This window comes from Pezoporus wallicus, unplaced genomic scaffold (assembly GCF_028554395.1).
Source record: "Pezoporus wallicus isolate ANWC-B61680 ecotype Strahan unplaced genomic scaffold, APGP_CSIRO_Pwel_v1 contig_4816, whole genome shotgun sequence".
In the NCBI taxonomy this organism is placed as follows: Eukaryota; Metazoa; Chordata; class Aves; order Psittaciformes; family Psittacidae; genus Pezoporus; species Pezoporus wallicus.
The window spans coordinates 5112319-5137113 of NW_026640990.1; the positions used below are offsets into that span (position 1 = coordinate 5112319).

At 38.7% G+C, this 24795-nt stretch overlaps 1 protein-coding gene across 4 annotated transcripts in view; it reads right to left on the minus strand.

Annotated features, from left to right (window-relative positions):
- JMJD1C (jumonji domain containing 1C) overlaps nt 1-24795 on the minus strand; it is a 164634-nt gene that overhangs the window by 85422 nt on the left and 54417 nt on the right. For 2 of the 4 annotated variants that reach the window (XM_057421586.1, XM_057421583.1), the window contains exon 2: nt 23915-24079. In XM_057421586.1, coding sequence (XP_057277569.1) covers nt 23915-24079 — 165 coding nt within the window. Of the gene's footprint in view, nt 1-12854; nt 13091-23914; nt 24080-24795 lie in introns of those variants that run through there. The other 2 variants (XM_057421587.1, XM_057421585.1) reach the window with 1 other exon arrangement.

A 24795-nucleotide genomic window follows, 5' to 3' on the forward strand; every position in this document is an offset into this window, starting at 1 on the left:
TCCACTGGTACTTCAAGGCAATTAGTTCTGACATGCCACCTCAACAGAACTCATTGCTATACAAAACTCTACCCCCTCCCCACCCTCTTCTAAGTTAGAGAAGACAAGCCCATTTAAGACTGAGAAGTTAGTAGTTACTCAGTATTTTATTTTGACCCTCTTTACTTTTACAGTTCTACTATACATTCCTTGAGGTACCCAGACTGCATTTACTATGCCAGGTAGACATGCGCTGTTACTTTCTACACCTTCATAATTTTTTGGTTTTGCTTTGTCCTTATACTTACTCTTTTCCTATTGCTTGCTGCTACTCAGCTGATCACTACAGCTAAAACCAAGACGGAAACAACAAGCCATAGTTAAGTTCAGTTAAGGGCATAAGATCACTACCCGCTCTTTAGAATGATGCTAAAATGCTGGGTAAACAATCAAGTGTGCATTTAGACTTAGCTATTTTAGAGGGCTAGTGGTTCTCCAGTAGCAAAATATGAGTTTTTTTTTTAAAATGCCATCAATGCATTTCTGAATGAAAGAGTTTCACGGAGAGGCTTACGAAGTGGAGAGCTTGTCAGGGGAATTTTTTCATTTTATGGGACTCCAAGTTCATAAAAATTTGTAATTAGAAGTATTTATTTTAGATTAACATCTGATCTACCAGAACACTGTGTATCCATTAGTACTTGACACTGTCAACATTTGAATGAAATCAATGTGCACCTCATTTGGGAGACAGGTACAAGCCAAAATAACAAAACATTTTAAGTTGACAGTATTACTCTAGGGTCCTGAAGCAAGCTTGCATTTGTAGAGATCTATTATTTGAGAAAGAAGGCTGTACTAATGACTGTATTTCTTTTGTTACTGTCAGTAGTTAAAAAGATGGCTTAGATGAACACCTGGAATGCATTTATTTCATGCATTTTACAAAACCTTAAGTAATTCTTGCTGTACAAAAGCCTTTATTTAAATTTACTGAAAAATCTCCATAGTCTTGCAGACAAAATATTAGAAGAAAGCATTAATAAGGCAAGGCTTATAGGGAGACTATCAAAAGATATAACTATAAAAAGATAGTAGAACAACTGCTGACTTACAACAAGGAAATCCGCAAGCAACAGTATTTTTAGACCATCAGAAATCTGTACCCCTTACCAGAGAAAAAGACATACTTTCTCCAGTTGCATTATGTTCTTTCACAAAGTCTTTTGTGTGTTGAATCTCACAAGGTGTTAAATCTCCCCTTGGTGTCCTACACAAACACCAACCAGAATTCTGAATCATTGCCTCAGGTGAACTTCACATGAAAATACTTCCTGAGGCCGTTCAGAAGGATGTTTGCCAACAAAGCAGCTTGTTAAAATGCGGACTGAGCAGGAAAAAGATATACTGATATTATTTTCAGGATCATACAAAAGACCTATACACTTCAGCAAAGAAAAAATTTCCTTTACGTTTCCTGAACATTTAAAGACAGCATTTATACAGTTCTAGATTGTAAGAGTTCGGTCTTAATGGCAACAACATCCTATGAAGCCTCTACCAACAAAACCCTTTTGGACAGAAAGGGAGACAAAGGTATTGCAGTTTCTTCGCAAAAAATGGCTTTTAGTATAAATAAAAACATTTTTTTCTTTTGGGAGTTCAAAAGCATTCTTGGATTCTGTGCTACACTGGCATAAAACAATACAGTGACCTGACTTCAATTCCATCTGAACACACAGCATTATTGATACACATTTTTATACAGGGGGAAAACAAGGTATAGATGTCTTCATAGTTAATGCTTTTTAACCAGAAAACTATTTTGGGTGCTAGAAAGTAGAGCAGAAATTATGTTTTAGGAGTACTAGGAACAAGCCTTATATAACTCTTGAACTAAAGTAAACATTTTTAAAAAGTGACGCTTATATTTAAAAGATACCTATCATTTCTGTTTTTATAGCATCAGCAATGGAAGGGAAGAACTCAATTCCTGATTAACATTTAATATAACATGTATCAAGATACCATCTGCTCAGGGTTGGTTCTTTTTGAAGGGGGAGTGCAACAAAAATGCAGTAAAAATCCATACTCTGGATATTTTACTGAAGTACTTAAAGTACTTTTATGTAGAACAACTAAAAGACACTCTAGATTTTCATCAACTAGGCCTCTGCTACAGTCATTAAAATAGATCTCATATAATGTTCTCTGCCATAATCTACCATGGTAGTTTGTAGAACTCCACAGAAATTTTGTTTTCATCTGTCTTTTACCCATCCTAGCTATTAAGCAAACTTTTCAGGTTTTAGGAATAAGCACGTTCTGGACAATTCCTAGCACTAGACTCAGGGTAATAGGCAGGAGGGAGAATAAAGATACATCCCCTGCATTATTTTAAAATTGTCAGAAGTGTGAGAATGATGGGAAATGCACAGTGAATCACCAGGCTCCAGGTAAGGACCATCTAACACTGCTGACAAAAAAAAACAACAACCTAGTGGACCATCTATCTGCTGGATTTTGAGAGATGAGCAAGAAAGAATATTAGCCATAGATACTGCCTTATTTTCATTACATATGCAACTTTAATTTCAATTTTGTTCAGTTCCTCTCAGGAGGACAGGACTGAAAATTTAATCCTCCAGCCTCATCCACATGTAAGCAAGCAAAATGTTTTCCAATTTTTCAATGGATGATTTTGCAGCCTGAATAATGGCTTTAAAAGTATGAGTTGTTTCATCTGCGATCTCCTAAACTCAAAACTGAAACCAATATTACAGAAACTACATCATATGGAAGTATACCAATCCACAGAGATCACAAGTGTTAATTTGAACTTTCGTATTTCACTAACCAAATGAAGGGCACGAAAAAGCAGCAGGCGTGGGGGCCCCTGTCTGGAACTATGTGTAGTCACTTTAAAATATTCTCTCTCCTAAACCAAAATGATAGCCTGAGATGAGGATCTTCCTGAGCTTCCAAGATTGAATACCAAGTGTTTCACTGCTCAGAAGCCAAGCAGCTATGTTCCTCCCAGCAACTGACGAACCAGAAACTCTGGCAGGCTGCCCCAGAACACAAACCCAGAAGACCTTGCTCAAAACCAGCCTACCTCGTCAGATGCCTTTTGAGCTAAGGAGCCTAAAAACCTGTGCTGCAAGGCAACCACAGCAGCTGGAACAGCTTTTAACAGAAGACTGTTCAGACCAGTCCCTAGAAGGAGATGAAAGACTGTGTAAATGAGCATAATTATCTGGTAGACAAGTTTTGATACTCAGGATTCAAAGGTTTTATTTTCAGTTCTGAAAGGAAGCATGCTTTTTTAATGGTCAGTCCCAGTTGGCCTCTTTCTGCTTTCACCACTCTTACCAATTTAGCAAGAGAAATTACAGTACTTCAGCTGCTTATCAGTTTTCCCATAATAGTTAAATAAAACTGGGATGAATTGATACACTGTTACTCTCAGAACTTTACTGGACAGGTGGCCACAACCAGAATTAATGCATAATTAATTTCATACTTATGCTTCATACAAAATTCTGGCCTTACATGTAAGAACTATTTACTCAGCTCAAGCAGTAAGCTCACATATAGTATTAGGGATATCAACCAGACTTGTTTTTATATGAAGAAAGTGCAAGTCCTATAGAAATGGACTGGCTAGACCTTGGGCACATTAAAGAAATCTTTCTACCTGTACCTGAGACTCTCACTACCTAGAAATATGACATACTTACACTATTGGGGTTCCCCCCAACCAGAAATATTTTTCTTTTGAAGTAACCACACTTTTTTATTTTAAATCATTTTCTTACAATCAAACAAATAGAGGTTTGTGCTAGAGACACATGTCACCCTGTAGACTCATGATCAGTGAAGAAGGCACCGCGGTGACTCACTGTACCCTCAAATAACCTCCAGACTGTTCTGACAAGAGCTGCAGCAGAACACGCTGGCTGCTGACTCAAACAGATGCAACACGCACGGCCTCATTCCCTCACAGAGCGCAGTGCCTTCTCTGTGCCATTAAATATGATTCATACACAGGACTTTGCCAAAATCAAAAGAACAGATCAACATTAGCAGACAGTAAATTCTAAGTCTACTCCTCTTTGAATATGACTCGCAAATAATCTCTAGTATAATTCTGCATACAGCAGATCGCCTTTCAACCTCAGCAAGGATGTTACAAATTTACCACCTTCAGTAAAAACATACATCCGTCTTGACCATGTAAGAACCCAAAAGAAACATCAGAGATGCCCGACACCCAATTAAAGTAAATAGATGCCAGTGTTTTGCATCAACTGCTTGCTACTAGCAGACCGTGGTGAAAGCACTGACATCAAAGTCATTAAAACCACTTCCAAAACACACCTTCAGATTTCATAGAATCTAACACTCGTCTCGACCCTTCAGAAAATGAGCCAGGGCTTTTGGCAGAAAGGAGGACATGTGATGGAAGAGCTTTTGAGAAATGCTGTCAGACAGCCTGGCATGAAGCAGTTCCTGTCTTGACAAGAAAGTCAGAGAGAGACAGATTTGGCTAATAATCCCATCCTTTTCAACCAGACAGGATGTGGTTCTACAACAGAAAGACACTATTGATTCCATTAACCTACAGTGCTGGAAACAAGTAATGAAAAATATATTAATTTCCCTGCTCATTACCACCCTCAAAATAGCTGCTACATGCTCACCTATCACTTATAGTATTTTTCAAGACAGTACTGTCATCCAGAGAGAGAAGCATTTCTTATCTCTAATACTTACTTTCTTAAAGAAAAAACAAATCCATGAGTTAAACCAAGACTTTTTATCTGCTTATATTTTTATATACGATTAATTAATCCCTTCCTATGTTATGGCAGACTCTCAAACAAGAAGTTTAACTTTCAGTTTGCAGTGATGTAAGTTGTGGGGTGTTTTTTCTGGTAAAGCAGTAAACTGGGACAGAAAATACATTTTGGGACTAGTACTAACATGGAGATCAACAAATAACTGTGTGAACATTTTACGCGACTAAGTTTTCACCAGTGATACTTGAGATCTGTACCATAAGCATGAATATAAAATAGGAAATCATTTTACTCCAGAAAGTTATCATAAAGGATGATGTCAACTGCATGACTGATACATACAGATCTTTAGCACTCCATGGCTTGATAAACAGAAACATCCATTCAGTTATATAGCTATCTGTAGATCTCTTTGGGTTTTTTGGCCTTTCTTCTGTTCTTTTTCAAATCTCTTTCTCCAACTTGTCCTCCATAAATCCAAGATGTGCAAGTCATCATGCTGTTCTGGTATTTAGCTTACTAAGCTTTTTCCTGCCTCTTCCTGTTTTTACAATAAGAACTTTGACAAATTAATACACCCTGCACACTCTAACAAACACCAATTTGCAATGGTCTTGCCATTGAAATCACGCAGAGAAACTGTCAAGATGTAGGAAAAATCCCTTCCAAAAAACTATTAACCTTTATAATGTATGTCTGAGACGGTTATTTTCATTGAGTAACTTATTCCCTCCCATACAAATAATGGCTCTCTGTCTGTCAAATTTAGGATGAACAAGAGGCTTAAACATCATGTTCAGCATCACAGGAGCATGTTGGGCTTTATGGTAATATTCAACCTCTTAGAAGTTCCAGTGAATGCTCCTCCCAGAGATGTAACTCATTCCTGTGACGTGTCAGAGCACAGCACGTTGGGAATTGCACCACCAACCCGAAATGGGATTTTCTGAGGAGTCAGCTCCCATCCCGAGATACCCATGAGCATCACGGACTAGTCACCTGTGACTCACAGTAAGCTAGAGCCTCTGCCAGTCTCTCCAGCTGCACAGGGACAGGGCTACAGATAGGAAGGTTGTTCAAGCAACTGTAACCCACTTCCTTTCACTAAAGGCCCTCCAGCAGCTTGGTTACCAGCCATACAGCAAAGCTGCAACAAAGGCACATCATCAGACATGGGAAATGCCTGCACTTTAGCCATGGAGCCTGCACCCTTGTGAAGTGACTGAACACAAGCTATCTCCTGTGTTAGCTTCATCCCTTTTAAAGAAGCATGTTCTGGAAGCAGCAGCATACTGCATATCCTGCAAGCTGCTGTGACTGACCATGTACAGGCAATGGTGGAACACAACATTCAGCTTTGAAGTAAGAGCTGTGAAGAGTGACTGAACAACTGAAACATCCTGTCCTCTGAGAATTAATAATGAAGACTACTTGCAGGAGATATTTGTTGTTAACAGTCCTATACTTCACAGAAAACACAAAGCCCTCTGAACTCACTCATGTGGAAAGCACAGCTATAGATGGGTATGCACCCTACACGAGGCAGGTACCAGCACCACGAAAACAGCTGAATAACACAAAAAGGGACTGAGGATACAGGACAGAATAAATACCAAATGGCACTCAGGAATTGTAAAGGGAACAAGAAAGAACAAATGGCACAGTGACATGTTGTGTCTACATTTGTAATGTTTTTGGGGTGGTTTTTTTTTTTTTTTGTCTTGTTTAAACTATTATGGCTTTGAGTTTCTTTACAAAATTGAGGTTACTGAAGCTGAATTCTCAGCAGACTGTGGAACCAGAGTTCCCACGAGGGGAGCGTCTTGAGAAGGGAGATTTGAAGCTAGTGAGAAACCTTTAAGAAAAGGTTTTAACAGCGCTTTTTTTTAACACAAAGCTTTAGCAATCAGGAGGTGGCAGAGGACAAGGTGTCTGTACTCTAAGCCCTGCACCTGACCTCAAAGTGCATGTTCCACACACTGTTCTGACACAGGATTCATAGTGTGGTCCAGAGGACCTTTTATCTATTACGCCCACAGGAAGACACTCATCGCAGACTGTTACATACATCTGTGAACTTATTCAGAAATCCAGTTAGCCTTTTCTAACACCACTTAAGAAGAGTGTGCCTCACTGCTCAGTTCCTAAAAGTTTAGTAAATACTGGTATTGAAAAGCTTTCTCTATACTACCCAGAGAACTTGTCCAATCTGGCCAAGATGACCTCCCTACAGTCATCAGTCTTGTGAAATGGATCCTTGCACAAGACCTGGCAAAATGAGGAAAAGAACTGGGGATGAAGAGAAGAATGGAGCTAACTAGTGTATCTCTTTGTCGTCCTATGTGTCTGAAGTGAGGAATTTCTTGGCATTACAGAAAAAAAAAAAAAAAATGTGATTCCTCAAACCTAGATTATATTGTGAATTTATGAAACAAAACATAGCTCTCTCTGGGGTGACCACCACTGCAGTTCCTTCATCTTTGTTATGCAGAAGTAGCATAGGGGATTTCCTGCTTTCAGTTTTTCCTCCGAGAGCCCTGATGAAACCTGTACCTCACTGGTAACCTGGGACTCTACAAACATGCATACTCTTTTCAGCAGCCACTCTTCTATTCAACACCACACCTGGAATCAGAAGAAGGGATTCTCTCATATTTTCTCTGCCATCCAAGAATGGCAAAAATGACAGCATGAAAATATTACCACAAAGGAACAAAAGGAAGAACCCACTGGACTCCATCGTATTCTGATCTGCAGTCTTCTGTGGCAGCAGTAATCCTCCTTTCAAAGGTGAAATAGAGACAACAGCTACCACCAGGTATTCTATGATTCTGTTTATCTCAACAATTAGGATCTATGAGCTCTGGTGAAAGAGCAGAATCATGTGAACTACCTTCATTCTCTTGCAGAGAAGAGAACAGGGAGAACAAAGCCTCCCCCTTTTGACACCAGTGAGCTACTGCAACCGTTCTCTTAATTCAGAGGATGCCGACCTTACATTCTGGCAGTCACTTGCCTGCAGAAGCTATGTTTTAGCATATACCTCACTCTTGCTACAGGCAGGGACTGAACCAGCAACTGCTGGAAACTGAGTCTTACATGCCAACAAATTCAATCCAGACAAGCAAAAACTGATGCTGAAACAGGAGAAAACCAATCAAAACCACCAGAAGAAACGGTAAACAGCACAAACTACTCTTTCCTCAGTTCTCCTCACACTGAAGTCTTTTTTCTTTGCTCATGAATTCCCAATTCCCTTTTTGGCCCTGTCAGCAGCCTCTTGTCCCAACACAAGCCCCTGAGACAGCTCTAAAAGCACCAAGATTGCTTGCACTGTTATTAAACAGCAGCAGAGAATTAAACTAAGCACCGGTCACAGCTTGGAAACCAGTATGAGCAGTTTAAGTAGACAACTCTACTGCTTTCACACCTATCCCATTACTGATGGTATCTCCTTTCAAACAGCGAGATATAACCTCCTATCTCAAAAAGAAGCAGCACACCCTGGAGGGCAAAGGAAGAAGTAACTGAATCCTTTCTCAGCCAAGCAGCCATCCCAGTAGACAGAGGAGGAATTACAGAGTAATGTATAGTCAAACTCTTGCATTACTGCTAAAATCGTATCGAGATTGGGAATCAGACAAAAAGAGGGAGGGGAAAAAGTCCTCTTTACTATTCTTGTGATTCCTACAAGTAGAAAATCACAAATGAACTCACCTCCTGCCACAAAACTACTCAAGAGAATGACCTTCTCAGTAATCAAACTGTATTTCCAGCCTCCATGGTTGCAAGCTGAGCCTAGAAATATTAACTTGCTGCAAGTCATTCCTTGCATGAGTCTGGAAAAATGACTCAGATCTGCAAACTGTCCTGTTAATCTCAAAGCAGAGCAGCACTGAGTCGATGCCCATGTGGTGGAAACTCTGCCCTTTCTCCACATACAGCATAAACATGAATTTTTTGCTAATGAATTTCATGACTTGGTTGCAGTTGGGAACAACGTTATTTCCCTCACTCTATAATGGTTCCCACTTGCAAACTCATCCCTCAGGGGGTGACTAACCCGCAAGACAGTGCAATAAGCAGTAAAATGTAAGGAACAAAGAGAACACGGGTTTTATCTGCCTGACAGAAGAGAAAAATATGGTCTGGTGCACAATCAGAGCCACTGAAGAAGTAGGAGGGTGGGGGGAGGTTCAGCAAAGGTGCATCCAAGCTACAATCTCTGACACAGAACACCCAAAACACTATTAAAAAAAAAAATCTGTGCAGAAGAAATTACTTGAAGAGCATGATAAAAATCACTGGCCAAGAACTACAACAGTTGAAAACATACAGGATTGAAAATCATTTTACATATGGATTGTTCAAAACTTATTTCCACTACTCTAATGGGAAGGTTGCTTGAAGATTACATTGCTTTAAAGAAGAAGGAAAAAAAAGAAAACTGATTAGCCTTACTTTAGCCTTACTTATTACAGTTAATTTGTGCGTAGCTCATACCCACATGCTCATGTCTACCTTGGAAATAGAAAATAAGCCTCAGTTCTTGATAAATTAACATGACTGGTTTTATGTGCATGCATGGTTACCAATATTCCTTGGCTCCAAACAGTTTTGGATCATGGTTGAAAAGAGAAATTAAATAAAGAAGCAAATCTGCTTTGGCCTAATGGCTTATTTTCCATAAGAAATTCGATATAAACAGTTACTGGGTTTTCTCAATTTACTTTTTATAGTCAAAATGTTATTGCTGGCCAACATAACAACAGTATTCAGAATTTACTGCGTTTTATAAATCTTGCAATGACTTTCCTGTTATTGCCCATTTTCATCTCTCTTCCAGTTCATTTCAAACTAGTGAAAAAGGTCCATATATGTTAAAGAGAAACATTTCCCCAATAGAAAGTAACTAGCTATTGACTATCTTTCATAGTCTTAGTTTGCCAGAAACATCCATATATAAGTAACAGATCCTTACTTTATTACTTAAAGAGCCTAAAACATCAGTGCCACAGTGCAAATACATACACTAAAGCATATGTTAAAATACCATTAATATACAAAAGTAAGTATTTAGAATTAGTACTTAGAATTAGAACAAGAGGTAATGGGTATATCTTAAATGGGAGATTCAGGTTAGATATAAGGAAGAAGTTCTTTACTGTGAGGCTGGTGAGACACTGGAACAGGCTGCTCAAGGAAACTGTGACTCATAGAATCGTAGAATCGTTAGGGTTGGAAAGGACCTTAAGATCATCTAGTTCCAACCACGCTGCCGTGGGCAGGGACACCTTACACTAAATCATATCACCCAAGGCCTTGCCCAACCTGGTCTTGAACACTGCCAGGGATGGAGCATTCACAGCCTCCCTGGGCAACCTATTCCAGTGCCTCACCACCCTTACAGGAAAGAATTTCCTCTTTATATCCAACCTAAACTTCCCCTGTTTAAGTTTTAATCCATTACCCCTTGTCCCTGGCAGTGATCAAGGCCAGGTTGGACAAAGCCCTTGGGCAACACTGTCTAAGGTGAGGCATCCGTGCCTGTGGCAGGGGGATTGGAACTAGATGATCTTAAGGTTCTTTCCAACCCTAACTATTCTATGATTCTATGAATCCTGGAAAAGTGGGTGAAGAGTCAGTCTTTCTCCCCTACTATCCAAAATTTGCTTAAAATAACACAAAGACCTGGGACAGGTAGTTTTCTAATTCTCTTGGTAGGTAAGATATCATACACTATGTTACCAAAAGGCAGGCAGATAGAGAACCAGTCAAAAGACATCCAGTAGCATTAATCTCCCCTGTTTGGACACGTGGAACAGCTGCCCTTCCTGCTTTCATTTGTACTTTGTACATGCACTTGGAACATTTAAGGAATTGACATAGGTCATTTTGCCACTCTGAAAGTAAGTTTAGGTTAGATATTTTGAGGAGAATTTGTAAAGCCCAATAAAAGATATAGTGGTTATTCTAATAAATAATCTAGCATGCTATTTTATGCATGCCAATAATGTCATTTGTATTGAAGGAACTCCAAGTACGTCTATCATTAATAGATTGTGCAATTGCAGCAGCCAAAGATGTCGAAATCGACATTCTACAGCAGTGGCAGTAATTTCAGAGCCATGTGCCAAAATATGATTAATAACAGTTCACTGGGTAATTTGATACTAACACAGGAAAATAGCTTGTCACAGAAAAACCTTATGATCCATTACGAATGCCTTCAAGCCCCCCATAAGCATAACCTTCTAGTAGTATGAATACCACAGTGCTTATATATGCAGGTTAACTGCCAAGATACAGGTTACACACATATATATATATCAGACAAAAGATCAAAACTATTAATAAGGGAGCATAAGGAAAACTGCATAAATTCTTCCCTAAGGAAAACTCATCTAAGATTATGCACATCTAAAGGAAACACAAATTGCTGCACATTCAGACAGACAGCAGAGCTTCATTCCTACCCTACCACATTTTAAAGGGGGACAAAAAGAAGTGAAGAGTGACAGCAGGTGATTCTATACACTAAGACATACTGGCCAGATTTACAGAAATCATCTGCAATCCCTTCACCTACGAATCGAGTCAAACACATTATCCTGCTAGGACTGCACCAGTTTTGACTGATCAGATACTGCTGCTGTCTGCAGCTGCCCTCACCAGCAAACTGGATGGCACTTAGTGGAGGTTCATAGAATTCTGTCTAAGTGATGCCTGACAGAAGTCAGCTTGCCACAAAAGTTCTGATGCAATCGCAAACCCACAACTGGCTTTTATACAACAGGACAGAAGCCAGTATCTTACTATGAAGTAAGAAAACACCCATAAAGCTTTAAGGACTTAATAAATAAACACATTCTGTAATCCTGTTTTAGTTTTACATTTCCACTATGGCAAAGTTCCAAAAGACATCCTTGGCAATTTGATTCCTCCACAATCGTCAACAAATTGTCCCAAATATTTCTGATTTTATCCAGATAAATTAGTTACACCCCAAGTCTTAGAAGATGACTGCATACAAATATCTATCACTCTACTTTCCAATAAAGGATTAATAGTGAATTCAAACTACCTCGTAAATGCTTCCTAACCAGAGAGTAAACCAGCATTGACTACGTCTGTCCTGAGTAATCTACAGAAGAAGACACTCTGAAAGCTGGATGTACTGCCCAGTCTTCAGGTTTAAAACTATCAGCATCTTGCCTCAGACTTCAGTAAGGATATGATCCTGGCAATCTTACAGCAGTAATTTACAGAGGTATCAAGACCTCTTCACATACAATCTACTGCTAATACGATTCTGAATGGGAAAGTGGTTTTAGTGAATCTTCAAACTAATCTAAGCTACAGAGACATACCCCAGCATTTCTGTGGTACTTCAGATAATCAAGATATAAAAAAAGAAGTTGACTTTAAATTTCAAAGCAATAAATAAAGTTTTATTAATCATTTAGAGTACCTAAAGTACTATGAGTACTAAAAGCACTGTAATTTAGAATAGTAAAAGTACTATAAGCAAAACTCTACCTGGACATATAGTAATACTGGAACAAAACAACAAAAGGCTTTAGCTTGGTAACAGAGCGTCACTAGAAGACCTGTTAGAATACAGCCTATTCCAGACAAATACACCAAAACACTTAGGAACATTGTTCTCTAAAGAGCCAGCTATACTCTTAAATGCAAAATAAATGAAAAAAATAATCTATAAAGAACATAAAATGATTCTTGTTGTATTCATAATAATATATAGCTTTATTAATATACTTTCAAAATGGCTAAATTCATCAGTGAACTATATGAAGTGCTATTCAGCTCATTTCAGGATTCAGCTAAATGTTTCACTGATTCCAAAAACAGTGATTCAGTAAGCCCTACAAATCAGAATTCATTCTTATTGTGATGGTACTAATATAGTTTGTAGCTATTCAGTATATGCATTTAAAATCCCAGCAAAGTCCTGCAGTGAGATATGTAAGAATTTTTCAAAGCCATCTGAAATTAAAGCCATGAACAGAATTATATTTCTGCATCATTTATTAAAAGAAATTAGGTACTTACCCAATGTCTTAAGATTCAAACTGATGAGAAATTTTAAATTAAACCACTTTTAAATTAAAGTCAAGAGTTTTTCAGAATGATGCATTACACATGACATTTTTTTTGCTTAAGCAGTTATATTAAAAAGTGGATATTGAGAGGTTTCATGTAAATTTCTAAAAGTTGCTTAATTAACAGACCAAGTATTTTCCATAAAACCATCAAAATGGAATACAAAAGCAGCTAATAAAAGACCAAAAAGCCTAATAAAATACTTTTTTTTTACCCATGACTGCTATAGACCCTAAGACAGTCAGTAGACAAAAAATTAACACTGTATCATTGATTGTGTTAATAATTCACCTATCTGTAAATAAGAAGTCAGACGTACTCAGGGTTAGGTGAGGTCAGCCACGTTTCTCTAGTAAAATATTAATTACTGCTAAAGTATATTATTTTCAAACAAGGACCCATTCCCTAATCAACAGTAAACCATTTTGATAACTTATGAAGTCACACTAATGAATATTTTTCTGACATTGCTTTTGTTTCTGAAGGCTTTATATAGCCCTAAGCTTACAGTTCTTAACATTATTTCACTTTCCAGTATTAAATATATTCTATGTAATAATGCTTCAGACATGCAATGCACACAAAATATCTTAAAGAATTATCGATAATTATTGTTCAAGTAACTTCATGCTTTACTGCAAAGAAAAGCAAATAAAACCCCCAAACATAAAACGAAGCTTCACTGTATGTCCTTTCCCCATTTATGTGAATATTCCATGCAGCAGAGGATAGAAAAACAGAAGTGTTGCGAAACCGCAGATATAACCAAGTGGCTGTTTCTCAATACCTGATGAATTTCAAAAAATTAAATGGTATCAGTGTTGTTCATCATTTGGTTAAGAATTACATCATCCTAACAGGAGACACACACTGCGAAGAGAAACACAAATGTCTTCAGTTTAAGTTTTTGCTTTTCCTTTTAAGTCATCGGAAGTGTATTTGCCATTTCTAGCCCTTGACTCTATTTCCTGGTTTGGTCAGCAGCTGGAAGGATGTTAATCCAAGGGTACAAGAAAGGAAGTGGTAAAATAATATACACCCATCCCTGGTCTCTGCATGCTCACAGAGAGAATGGATTTTGAATCCACTGCAGACAACTGGATGTGGCATGTAAAAGAAAAGAAATGCCTTTTCTTTTTAATTTTTTTTTTAAAAAAGAGGATACGAAAACTAATGAGCAGAATAGACAAATCTGTTCCTTCAGCAGCTTCCTCCTCTATACTTCTCTTCCCATCAATGCTCCCAAAATACACAGGCTTCCAATTAGCCTGTGGTTACTGTCTACTCACATCTTAATTCTTGTCATGAGTGGCACAACCAACGTTTCTGTTCTTTAGGTCCAGCTGGGCACACTCAGAGCCACCAAATCTAAGAAGGGCCTCAGAAATGCTGATGAAACCCATGTCAACATAAATGCTGCAACATGGAGTTCAGAAAGTAACAGATGTTCCCATACAAACACACACATGAAAGGAAATGGCAAGCACTTCAGGAGAGTGCTGTTATGACAGTGAAGCCAGGAATAGAGGAAAGAGGACACAGTGGTTTTACTAAAGAGTTTGGTTTTCAGAAAATAAGGAAGTTGGTTTTGTTTTTCAATTCAATGTTCTTGTTATCCCAAATATTAACATCCTTTTCCACACCACAAGGACTAAAAGGACTAAAAAGTCTTCCTCTATGTCTTCTCCTCAATCCACGGTGTTAATTCTGTTTTTGACTCTAGCAACACAAGATCCCCCACTATCACTTATTTCACTTATTAAAAATTGTGAAACATCACACCCAATGACAAGACCTGCTGCTACTGCTGCAAGAAGTAGTGAAGTGCTACAAGAAATTACCAGAAGTCAAGGGAATATTATTTCATGGTCACCAGTTCTTGTCGTAGACCAAGGAGAAGCTAAAATACCACAACACAATCATGACATGACAAAAATGCTCTGTGGAGTCACTCCACCAAAAAGGAGACCTAAGAAGCAACAGCTGCCTTGTTTATATACCAGTAACAAAAAGTCTGGTGGAGCCATAGTATACACTTTCTTGATACCACCAAAAATCTTTCTTCAGATTCTCAGTAATTTGCAAAATGCAGAACACCCTAACCTAGCAAAATAGCATTTGGCCCTGCCTGCATCATCTTGACTTCATCCAGACATTTATTTCACCTGAAGCTCCTATGTCTCAGCTGTAGAACAGACTCTATTCACACAAAGACGTGTATTTAAACAGTAATGTTTGAACTACTGGAATACTTTTTCAGAAAAGGTGCTTCACATTTTGGGGGTTCTCCATGCTGCTACAAGTTCAAGGTGGACACTGAGACTTCACGGCACATCATACGATTCATGATGAAACCCAGAAGAAGCTGCTGGAATTCTGGGAAAGGAGAACAAGAAACTGATAAAACTCTAATTATGCCTTCCATAACTCATTCAAGTGAGCACGAAGAAAGCAGTACTTCAGTATCGCACAGCTGACAAGTCATTAATGCATAGAAGCAGCAGTGGAGATTTTAACAGTGGGTGGCTTTCAAAATTAGCTGCCAAGTAGATTTGACAGGCGTAAAGCCCAGCTGCTCCACCCCACCACAAGAAAAGTACCAAGCAGCTGCTTCTGGATAGACGCTTTCTGGCACAGCTTTCCTCATTCTGGACTGCTACCATTCAGATGGAGGACAAGTACCATGCTGACATCCTTCCCTCACTGCACAGATTCTCAAGAGGTATAGGTCAAGAGATTTCGGGGGGGTTTAGTATTCTTAATAGAGAAGAATGTATTACATATAATGTATATCTTATATATTATATAAAATATACTGTACAAAATAAATACGTATTGTGTGTATATGTCTATATACACACACCCCCTTATAAATACATACCCCCCCCCCCCCCCCCCAAAGAATGTAGATATAAGTAATAATTTACATAAACAGCAACAAATAGACTGCAAGTAACCAGACTGATGGAGATACACAACAGACACTGCAAGCACTCAGTCATTCTTCCCTTCTGGAAGCTGAATTTCCAAATTACTGTGCTGAAATAACCAACTACATCCACATGCCTATATTCTGCTGACACTGTATCTCCAAAGTTCAGGTTATCCTTCTAGTTTACTGAAGAAGTTCAGATGTTTTAAAGAGCTACAAAGCAATTTTTCATCAGCCCCAATGGAAAATTTATTCTCTGAATGCTTTGTGTGTGTGTGTGTGCGCAATATCAAAGACTTGGGACTTCCGAGACAATTCCAGAGGATCCAGCATAGCTCTTTGCTTTAACAACTAACGAAAGCATGGAGTAGGTCAATGCTGAAGCTGGGAGTGTGAATGCAGTTTAGATACACCTTCATTACCTTCAATCTGGCTGACTAGGGTATCAACAGGAGTATAACAGTACACTGAACCAATATAGGTTTAAGTACCAGTTATAAAATCAGTATGCAAGCAGTTATCCTCCACAGAGCTCCCTGCAACTGTGGCTGCTCTTCAAGTGCCTAGCATGAATATGGAACTTCAGAAGCTTTAAATCTATCTTTTACAGAAACACATAGAAATTATTATCAGCACTTCGCTGCTATCAGTCTTCTGCACAAGGTGCAAGTGACAGAGGCACACTCAATTGGACATACTTGCTGTAGCCAACAGACGCTAAACAATATCTTGTTTGCATAACCCTTGGAGGACAAGGAGAAATGCTTTACCAGCAGAAAAAAGCCTTAAGTACAGAGACCTCCAGGATACCATGGCACAATAAAGCAGCCTTCTCTAGAGGAGCCGCCAAAATAGCAACTCCCAAGCCTGTATGATCAAAATGACTTGTGCTTACTGTTACTTTAAGTCTAGAAAATACTCTGTTTTGTCTGGAATACTAGCACTCCTGTAAATGAATTTGACATTAAAAAACGTTTTTAGCATAGCACTTAACTACAAAAAATATTTTATGTGTTTTTTATATGGAAGCATGCATTTACAAAACTAAATCCTTTCTAACAAAAAGTGTCTCCATCCCTTTGAGGTGCAAGTTTAATAAGAAGAAAGTGAAAAACAAAAATTAAGTACAAACTTGCCATTAGACAACACCCTGAGACAAAAAACTTTGGAACAAACAATGCAGTAGTGTAATGTGCACAGAAAGTACCAAGGCCACATACAAGTCAGCACTGCAGTGAGGCCTTCCACTTCGTCACTCGTTTCCAGAGTGGGAAGCCACAGGACAACACCCAGATTTCACAATGGAGCATCTGGGGGAGGCAGATTCCAGTTAATTGCTCCTCATTTGGGACATGTCCTGGGAAGGTAATGGCTTCTGCTTAGAAGGCTGTGTGGAGAGCAGTGGCTCCCAGTAAGCAGTAGTTTAAAAAAGCAAGTGCCAAAGTACACAGGCAGGACGTGGTTGAGACGTTTATGTTCTGTGGGAATATTACAGTAACATACTCTCCAGCGAAGTTATCTTTGAACCACCTCCAAGCGCTGTTTCTGCATGTTACTGTCTTTCACAATGCAGCAAAAAATCAGGTCATTTATGCTCTGCTGAGTCAGTTATTTAAATTTTCTCTTCCAAAGCTCTAAAAGTGTCTTAAATCTCTTCCAAGAAGCTGATAGTTTCCAAGCATTTTCTCCTGCTGTATGGATCTCATCTTTATAACCATATTAGCATGGTATACATGCACTAGAATTCCAATGCAAGGAATGGAGAAGCTAGCGAAAAAAAAAATCCACTATTAGTTTTTGATTGTTTTCCCTGGAAGCTACAGCACTTCCTCCCCTCAAATTCGAAATATCCTCAAAGTTTTTACTTATTTTTAGGACTTGGGAGACTGAGTCTTCTCTCTGCATTGCTTTCCATACACACGGTAATCCTTTGTGAACTTACTTCTTTTACTGCTGGAGTATTTTGAGTGTCTGCTGGGAATTTAATCACAGTATCTGGCAGTATATACCTCTGTTTTCTATTGTGCAGAGAGAGGCAATCAGGCTGCAGTGAAGTAACTGCACACTCAGGGAAAACATTAGCAGTATCTACAGAAACACCTGACTTTGAAGGAGATTAATCTGACCCATGGGACAAACATACAAAAGAGAAACTTACTCAGAATAACTAAAATTAGACATCAAGACAAGGAACCCAGGACAAAAATCCTTTATAAGAGTGAAAGAGTCATGATATTAACAGGAATAAAAAAGGGACCTGTTCTACTTTCCATCATCATGCCAAAAATAAAGAACTTGATTTGTCTCAAGAATCTCTGGAAGCCCTATAGAAGCTTGTTATTCAGTCTGTACACTTTTTTCTTTAACTGTGACACAAATGCCAATTAACTGGCACTTTATAAGTATTTGCTTTATAATCCAACACAATCAAGCCAGCTGAACCAGAATCCAGTCAAGCAAAACGATTCTGCAATTGACAGCTGGGACAGAGGGGCAGGGAGGGAGGGGGGAAGAGGCTACATAAGATCAGAGGACAAGTCTATCCTTCAAGTGTCCATGAACACTTCCACCTCCAAATACCCAAACAAGCTGTCAGCACATGAACATATGGCCTCATTCACACCTAACCGGAACAAACGCACCCACTACCATGCAGAACAAACCTCATCTCATTTTTCTGCAAGACCTCCTCATTAGCATGATGGTCAGACTGAAGGCCCCCAGTCCCACAGGTGCCACTGGCACTGTCCACCATAAATCAGCTCCAGATTCTCAGTGCAAAAGAGTTAGCCATTGCCAACAAATACCCAGTCTTTGTCCCTGGTTTTGTTATAAGCCTGGCTAAAGCTCTATCTTGTTGCAGAGCCCTGGACAGATCCCAGGAGAAATCATTCTCAAGCCACTGGTTCAGCAATGACTCCACTTGTTCCGAGAGGCAGACAGGCACTTTTTTACTGAGAGGAGAAGATGGAGTAGCTCCTTCAACAACCCAACGTTAGGAGACAAGCATATTCAGGATCTCCTCATGAAATGTACTTTAGTTTTTATACATACACTCTTCAGAAATACACAGTTGCAGGAGAACCAGCTCTTGCTGCATGACAGCACCAAAACTGGAAATGATACAGTAATCACAGAACTTTGCATTAGAAGAGACATTAGGGAAAATCTGTTTGCTAGCTTTGTAGTACTCACCATTGTCAAGCCAAGTACAGTCTCCATATTCAAACCAACAGAATTAGTATAGATTCTTCTGATTTATTATATGTGAATGCATACTGAATTCACAAGCAGCACTGTTTGTTATATAGGTATAACAAAACAAACCATTCCCAGTAGAACACATGAAACCCCTGACCCCTGCATGTAATCTTCCAAGGCACTCAACTCTGCCCTGCCAGCTAAATGGACCATTCCCCAAGTCCTGGCTTTCATCATATTAGACCAAGGCAAACTGTTTCCTCCTTTAACATCTACCCTGCATAACACTGTTTCTTCCAAAAGGAAAAGGCCACAATAAGGTAATACTTTTCCTTCCCCTCTTCTATAATATTCCTTTCTTGTTGCAAGTGCAGAAGTTTCTCATGCACATTCCCATTCAATGCATTCACTTTTCCTTATCTTCAATCCCAATCCTTTTCTTCCCAGTCTCTTATATTCTCATAGGTTCTTTTCCTGAAAGTACAAAATTGTCATAATTTATCCATCTTAAGCACTTTTAATCTTAATTGCATTTTCAGTTACCCTTCTTGCCTTATTTTCTTTCCGAGATGATGGAACATGCCCCTTAAATACCTCTCTTAAATGTCTGCTTTTCATTTCTATCTGTAGACCTTCAATGATAAACTTTAATTTCAGCACATTACTGAAGTTTTCAAAATCACCCTCCTCAAACAAAATTATTAGGAAAATGCACTCATTCCACACCTTCCCATGTCATAAACACAGATGAGACTGTTAAAAAAGTGAACTGCTATGTTTCTACCATGGTGCCCTCACCTATTTAGTCTACCACCTTAGATTTTCTTCCACATTATTCTATTATTCTCTGAATTGTCTCTAGCAGCTTCTGTCCTTAGTCCTCTCTTTTTCTCCCTCTACACTTTACTTCTAGGTACTTTTATATGCAACTAGAGAGTAATTAAATTCAAACTGACAGCTCACAGAAGCATTCTATTCTGTCCATGTTACAACCTTGCCGCAGTCTGTCACGCTGCCCACACACTTATTTTTATCTCCTTGGCTGCTGAGGGGATACCATTATACTCCTAAGACTTCAGACTGAATTGTATCTATCACAGGCATGATTTTATAACATCCTAGTACCCACACTATTTCTACATAAAGGAGATTTACTCCCCCTAAAATATCCCCACCCCATCATCTCAATTACTTTGGAGTTGTTTCCTGAGGAGTTAACAAATCAATTCTGCCTCATTTTTGAGGTGCTGGTAATTCTCCTATGCATTCACTTCGAGCCATTCACTCTCCTCTTTTTGTATCTTTTTGACACACCCTGTGTTTACCAAACTAAGGTGGCACCTTCAATTTCAACACCTTACCTAGACTACTTTTCTTAATCCCTTAACATGGAAAGATACTACTCACTTTCACTACCTGCACTTTTTAAGTTTTAAAAATACATACTTTTTTTCCTATGCCTACCCCTTTTGGCCAATAAGTTTTCTTCCACACTGTCATCTGTAAATCATCTCCATTACGCCACAAGCATTGTTTACTGAACACTCTCTTCCCTAACATTTAGGCTACATTTATGCTGGCACCACTTATCTCCACTGCCATTTCTTTATGCTTCTAGTCTTCTCTTCTTTGCTCACAAATATCCCACAGGCAAGGTGATTTCCAAATATCCCAGTCAGGTGGGCAGTCAAGAAGTCATCTCACAAGAAGTATTTGATTACAGCATGACAAGGTAAGGCACTACACTGCCTCTCTCTTTCACAGACTTGCACAGTGGCTCAGAACAAGTAGCTAGACAACTTCATCAGAGTGACTCATACGATGAAGCATGTTGCTGCCAACAGGACTCCAGGCTCATTTACAACTTTTCACCTTTGGCATGCATGAGGCAAGAATGCTAAAAGAACTACTAAAAGGCAAGAACTACTAAAAGAAAATCTCATCATGACAGAAACTGGATTCAGGAGATAATATATCCCTGCTCTGTTACCAAGTTTCTAAACAAGGAGAACGAGTTGGTACTTCTGTTTTCTTCATCCTCTCAGCACCTGACGTAAGAGCTTAAAAACTTAAAGCACAGCTACACAAGGTCGATGGACCCTGTGCTTTCAGTAACAGCTATACTTAGGTATTTTAAAACAGCAAACATCTGTGACCAACTTGCATTCTATTTCATTTATAAAGTGGAGATTACACTGTATCGCACAACTGAGTAATAAAAGACATCATTAATTGTGAAGTACGCGGATACTAAACTGACGTCTCCCCATAGAAAGCCCCACAGGAAATAACAAGCCTTCTTTGTTTGAACACCGCAAATACAGAATATGTTAACCAAAGAAGAGAGGAAAAGGTGACAACCATCCAAATAAATAAGCACTTTCCATTCACTCCAATAAAGGCAAAGATCCTATGGAAATACTACATGAAATGTACTTAAATATTGCTTTGTTGTGTACATGTCAGCATCCAAAAGAAAGCTGTACCAGAAACTTTTATTTTTGTATTTAATATGAAGACAAGATAGCCAAGTACATGAATAACTGTCTTCAAAATAGTTTACATGCATGGGAAAGATTGAGACTTTTCCTTTAATAACTACAGCACGACTCAACTTTTCCAAAAAGTATGTATAATCACATCCACATACAGGGTTTCACATAAAAGTGCAGATATTCCTATTTGCTGTTTAGCAAATGAGATTTTTTTTTTTAACCACCTTTTCCATTGCTTTCTCGTTTTTAGGAAGTCTTGCTTTAGGGAAGAAAAAGCAAAAACAAAAAAAAACCACACCACCACTTAAATTTTCATACTCTCATGAGGTCATCTACTACATCAGAGTGTTCAGGCAGTCTTGAAATAAAACCCAAAAGTATTATGGCAATTTGAGCACCATCCCTGTTCCCCAAGGCCTGGTGTGCTCAGTGCAGCTACTGATATAGAGCAGAGGTTTGAGAGGTCTCTGTGGAAGGAATGTGCTCTAACTAGAGTTAATATCCTGTATCCGCACTTTCCCTCAAAAACGGGTTTTCTGGAGTGGGTAACTAGAGGGTTAGACTCAGAAAACAACTGCTAGAACATTTGTAGGCAGGACAAGTACAAATGCTGAGAACTAGTAATCTTTAACATCTGGAAACTGTGACCTGACAAGCCATTTAAGCCCCACTTTGGACTACATGATTTCAATTTTAATTGTAAAAGCAGGAGGCAGATCTTTTGCAACCCTCCCTTCTCACACCTATCAGCAACCTCAAGAACTTAAACATTAAAACAAGAATAACAAATAATTTGTAAGGTGGAGATGGAACAGAGAAAAAAAAGTTTCTACCTTTCGCTGGACCAGCACAAGTTTGGAAAAGTCTCTATAGAGAGAGAGGTCTGACTAAAACATTTTCAGACATTAGCAAAGACATACTTTTAACCTGGGCATGGGACAAGCAGCCAGCCTAGAATTCTTTCTAGAAATACACTCCTTCTAAACCAAAGAAGGATTTCTACCCTAGACGGTGAGATCAGAAGCATGTAAAATAGCAGAGTACTAAAACACTAAGTTCCAAATTGCTAATAGATTCACGATCAAGGACAGATGGGTAACTTCAAGAACTAATTACATGACTCCCTACAACTAAAAATTCTTGGTCCAAGGATATACTAACACAAAGCAGAGAATTTGCCTGTACAGGTAAATACATGAAACAGCCTGTACATCCAGAAAGCTAGTTTGTTTTACTCATGCACATAAGCACAAACATATAAGGTGAGTCAACTAGGAATATTAATGGAAGAGGATCTAAGTCCATCTAAAGCATCTATGCATCTCTTTCCCTGCCAGCCTTTCTTGCACAGCCAGCTTTAAGACCTTCAGAACGACTGTTTCTTGTGACAACATTGTAGAAAGTCTGTCAAGCGCTCAGAGATACGAAGAGGAAGAGAACATTTAAATGAAACACAGATACAGTTAAAGACCAGAGGGGAAAAAAATACCATCATCTTCATTTATTAAAACTGCAAATTTCTAAAAACCCAAGACTGAAGTTACATACACTAAGCTTAATATTAATTCCACTAAGAATTTCCTTCACCATTTTGACAAATTTGTTGGAGATCCCTTTTACCTGCTGCTCTGTGAGAAATCTTCCCCAACTACCTAGAAAGCACAAACATCCAGTATAGTAGGTTCCTGAAATCTCATCATCTGTTTGGCTCTTCTTGAAGACTTTGACAGCACTACTAGTTTCTTTGGATAAAAAAGGAATATGTGCTTATTGCTTATTAGATTATCTCATCAGCTCCTTAGCATTCATCCGGTTTACCTAAAGGCATGCCAAAACCAGACATAAGCTCCTAGCAGTTCTCTCAGCAGCTTTAATGTTTGGGCATCAATCCAGAAAGAATGAGAGTCATACACAGTCTCATACACCAGGCAAGCAATTAGCACTTTATCGATCTTTGCTCACTTTTCCCATCTTTCTGAACTCTGACCTGAATTGTAGATATGCTCAACTCCCACACTGAAGGTATCACAAGCATAAGGGTTTATTTTTCACCTTAGTTTCAATCCTCCACAGAGCAATAGGATGTATTACTGATAAGTCTATATTTGTAAGATGCTTTGACTACGTAAAGTGTCATTAGCTCTATTATGTCTCTCAGAGACTAGTTTTGCAGTGCTCTATGTTGATTCAAAAGAGTGACTATTATCATATCACTCCAATCACAAACATGCTTTATTAGTATTTTGTTATTCTTTCGTTATCCTCATCCCCCTCCATGCTTACCACTTTCCACCACTACTTAAGTAACCTAGGTGGCTTCCTAAGGACAGAATGAAAGAGATTAAAAGAGTTTAGTAAACGCAACTGCTCAAGTATCTTACCAGTGCAGGCCACTGAATTTGTTTGATCTTTGATCCCTGAGTCTGGCTTGGGTCCTTTCTTTTTGCCCAGACCAGCTGGTACTCCACCAAGAAGGTTGCAAAATCTTCATAAACTTTAACCCATTCTCGCTTTTCCCATTCAAGGTCATCAAATTCCACATATACCTGGGGAAATTTAAGAACAGGAAAGGACATACATTATTACATACACACAGCACGTGTGCATCTACATGCATTTTTGAAAACATGTTTTAAAACTGATGGAAGAGTTTAGTATTACCCATTTTACTATCATGGCACTGAAATTATATAATTATTTCCTGCACTCCAGAAGTATTTATGCTGAAGAGAGGAAGGTTACATTTGCTGAAACACTGCCATTAACTTTGGGTACCTTATTTCACGAATGAAAAGTATAACACAAAGTAGTCCAGCAGTACCATTCCAGTAATACGTAAAGCTATTTTCATATTAGTAAATAATTTAAGAATACTTATCATTCTCAGTTGAAATACTTGTCATGTAATACAAGCCAACCAAATGAACATTGTTTCAGGGGGGAAAAAAAAAAAAAAAGAAAAAAAGCCATTTGGAACAGAACCAGAAAGGACACCCTGACCCTGCAGACTCTGCTACTATAAGCAAGCCCAACAGAACGCACCTAACAGAGGCAGCTCAGGTTTTTTGCCACTTCTGTCCTTGAAAAAACAAACCAACCACCCACACTTTGTTTCCAGCTAAATTAATTTGAAGCCAGTTTGCAACTACTTGATCTTGTGCCATCTCTGTCTTGTAGGTTATACAGTTCTACCCAATACATTCTAAGAGAACAATCACCCTCACTCAGCTGCATTCACAAAGGTAAATATGCCAAACCTTTT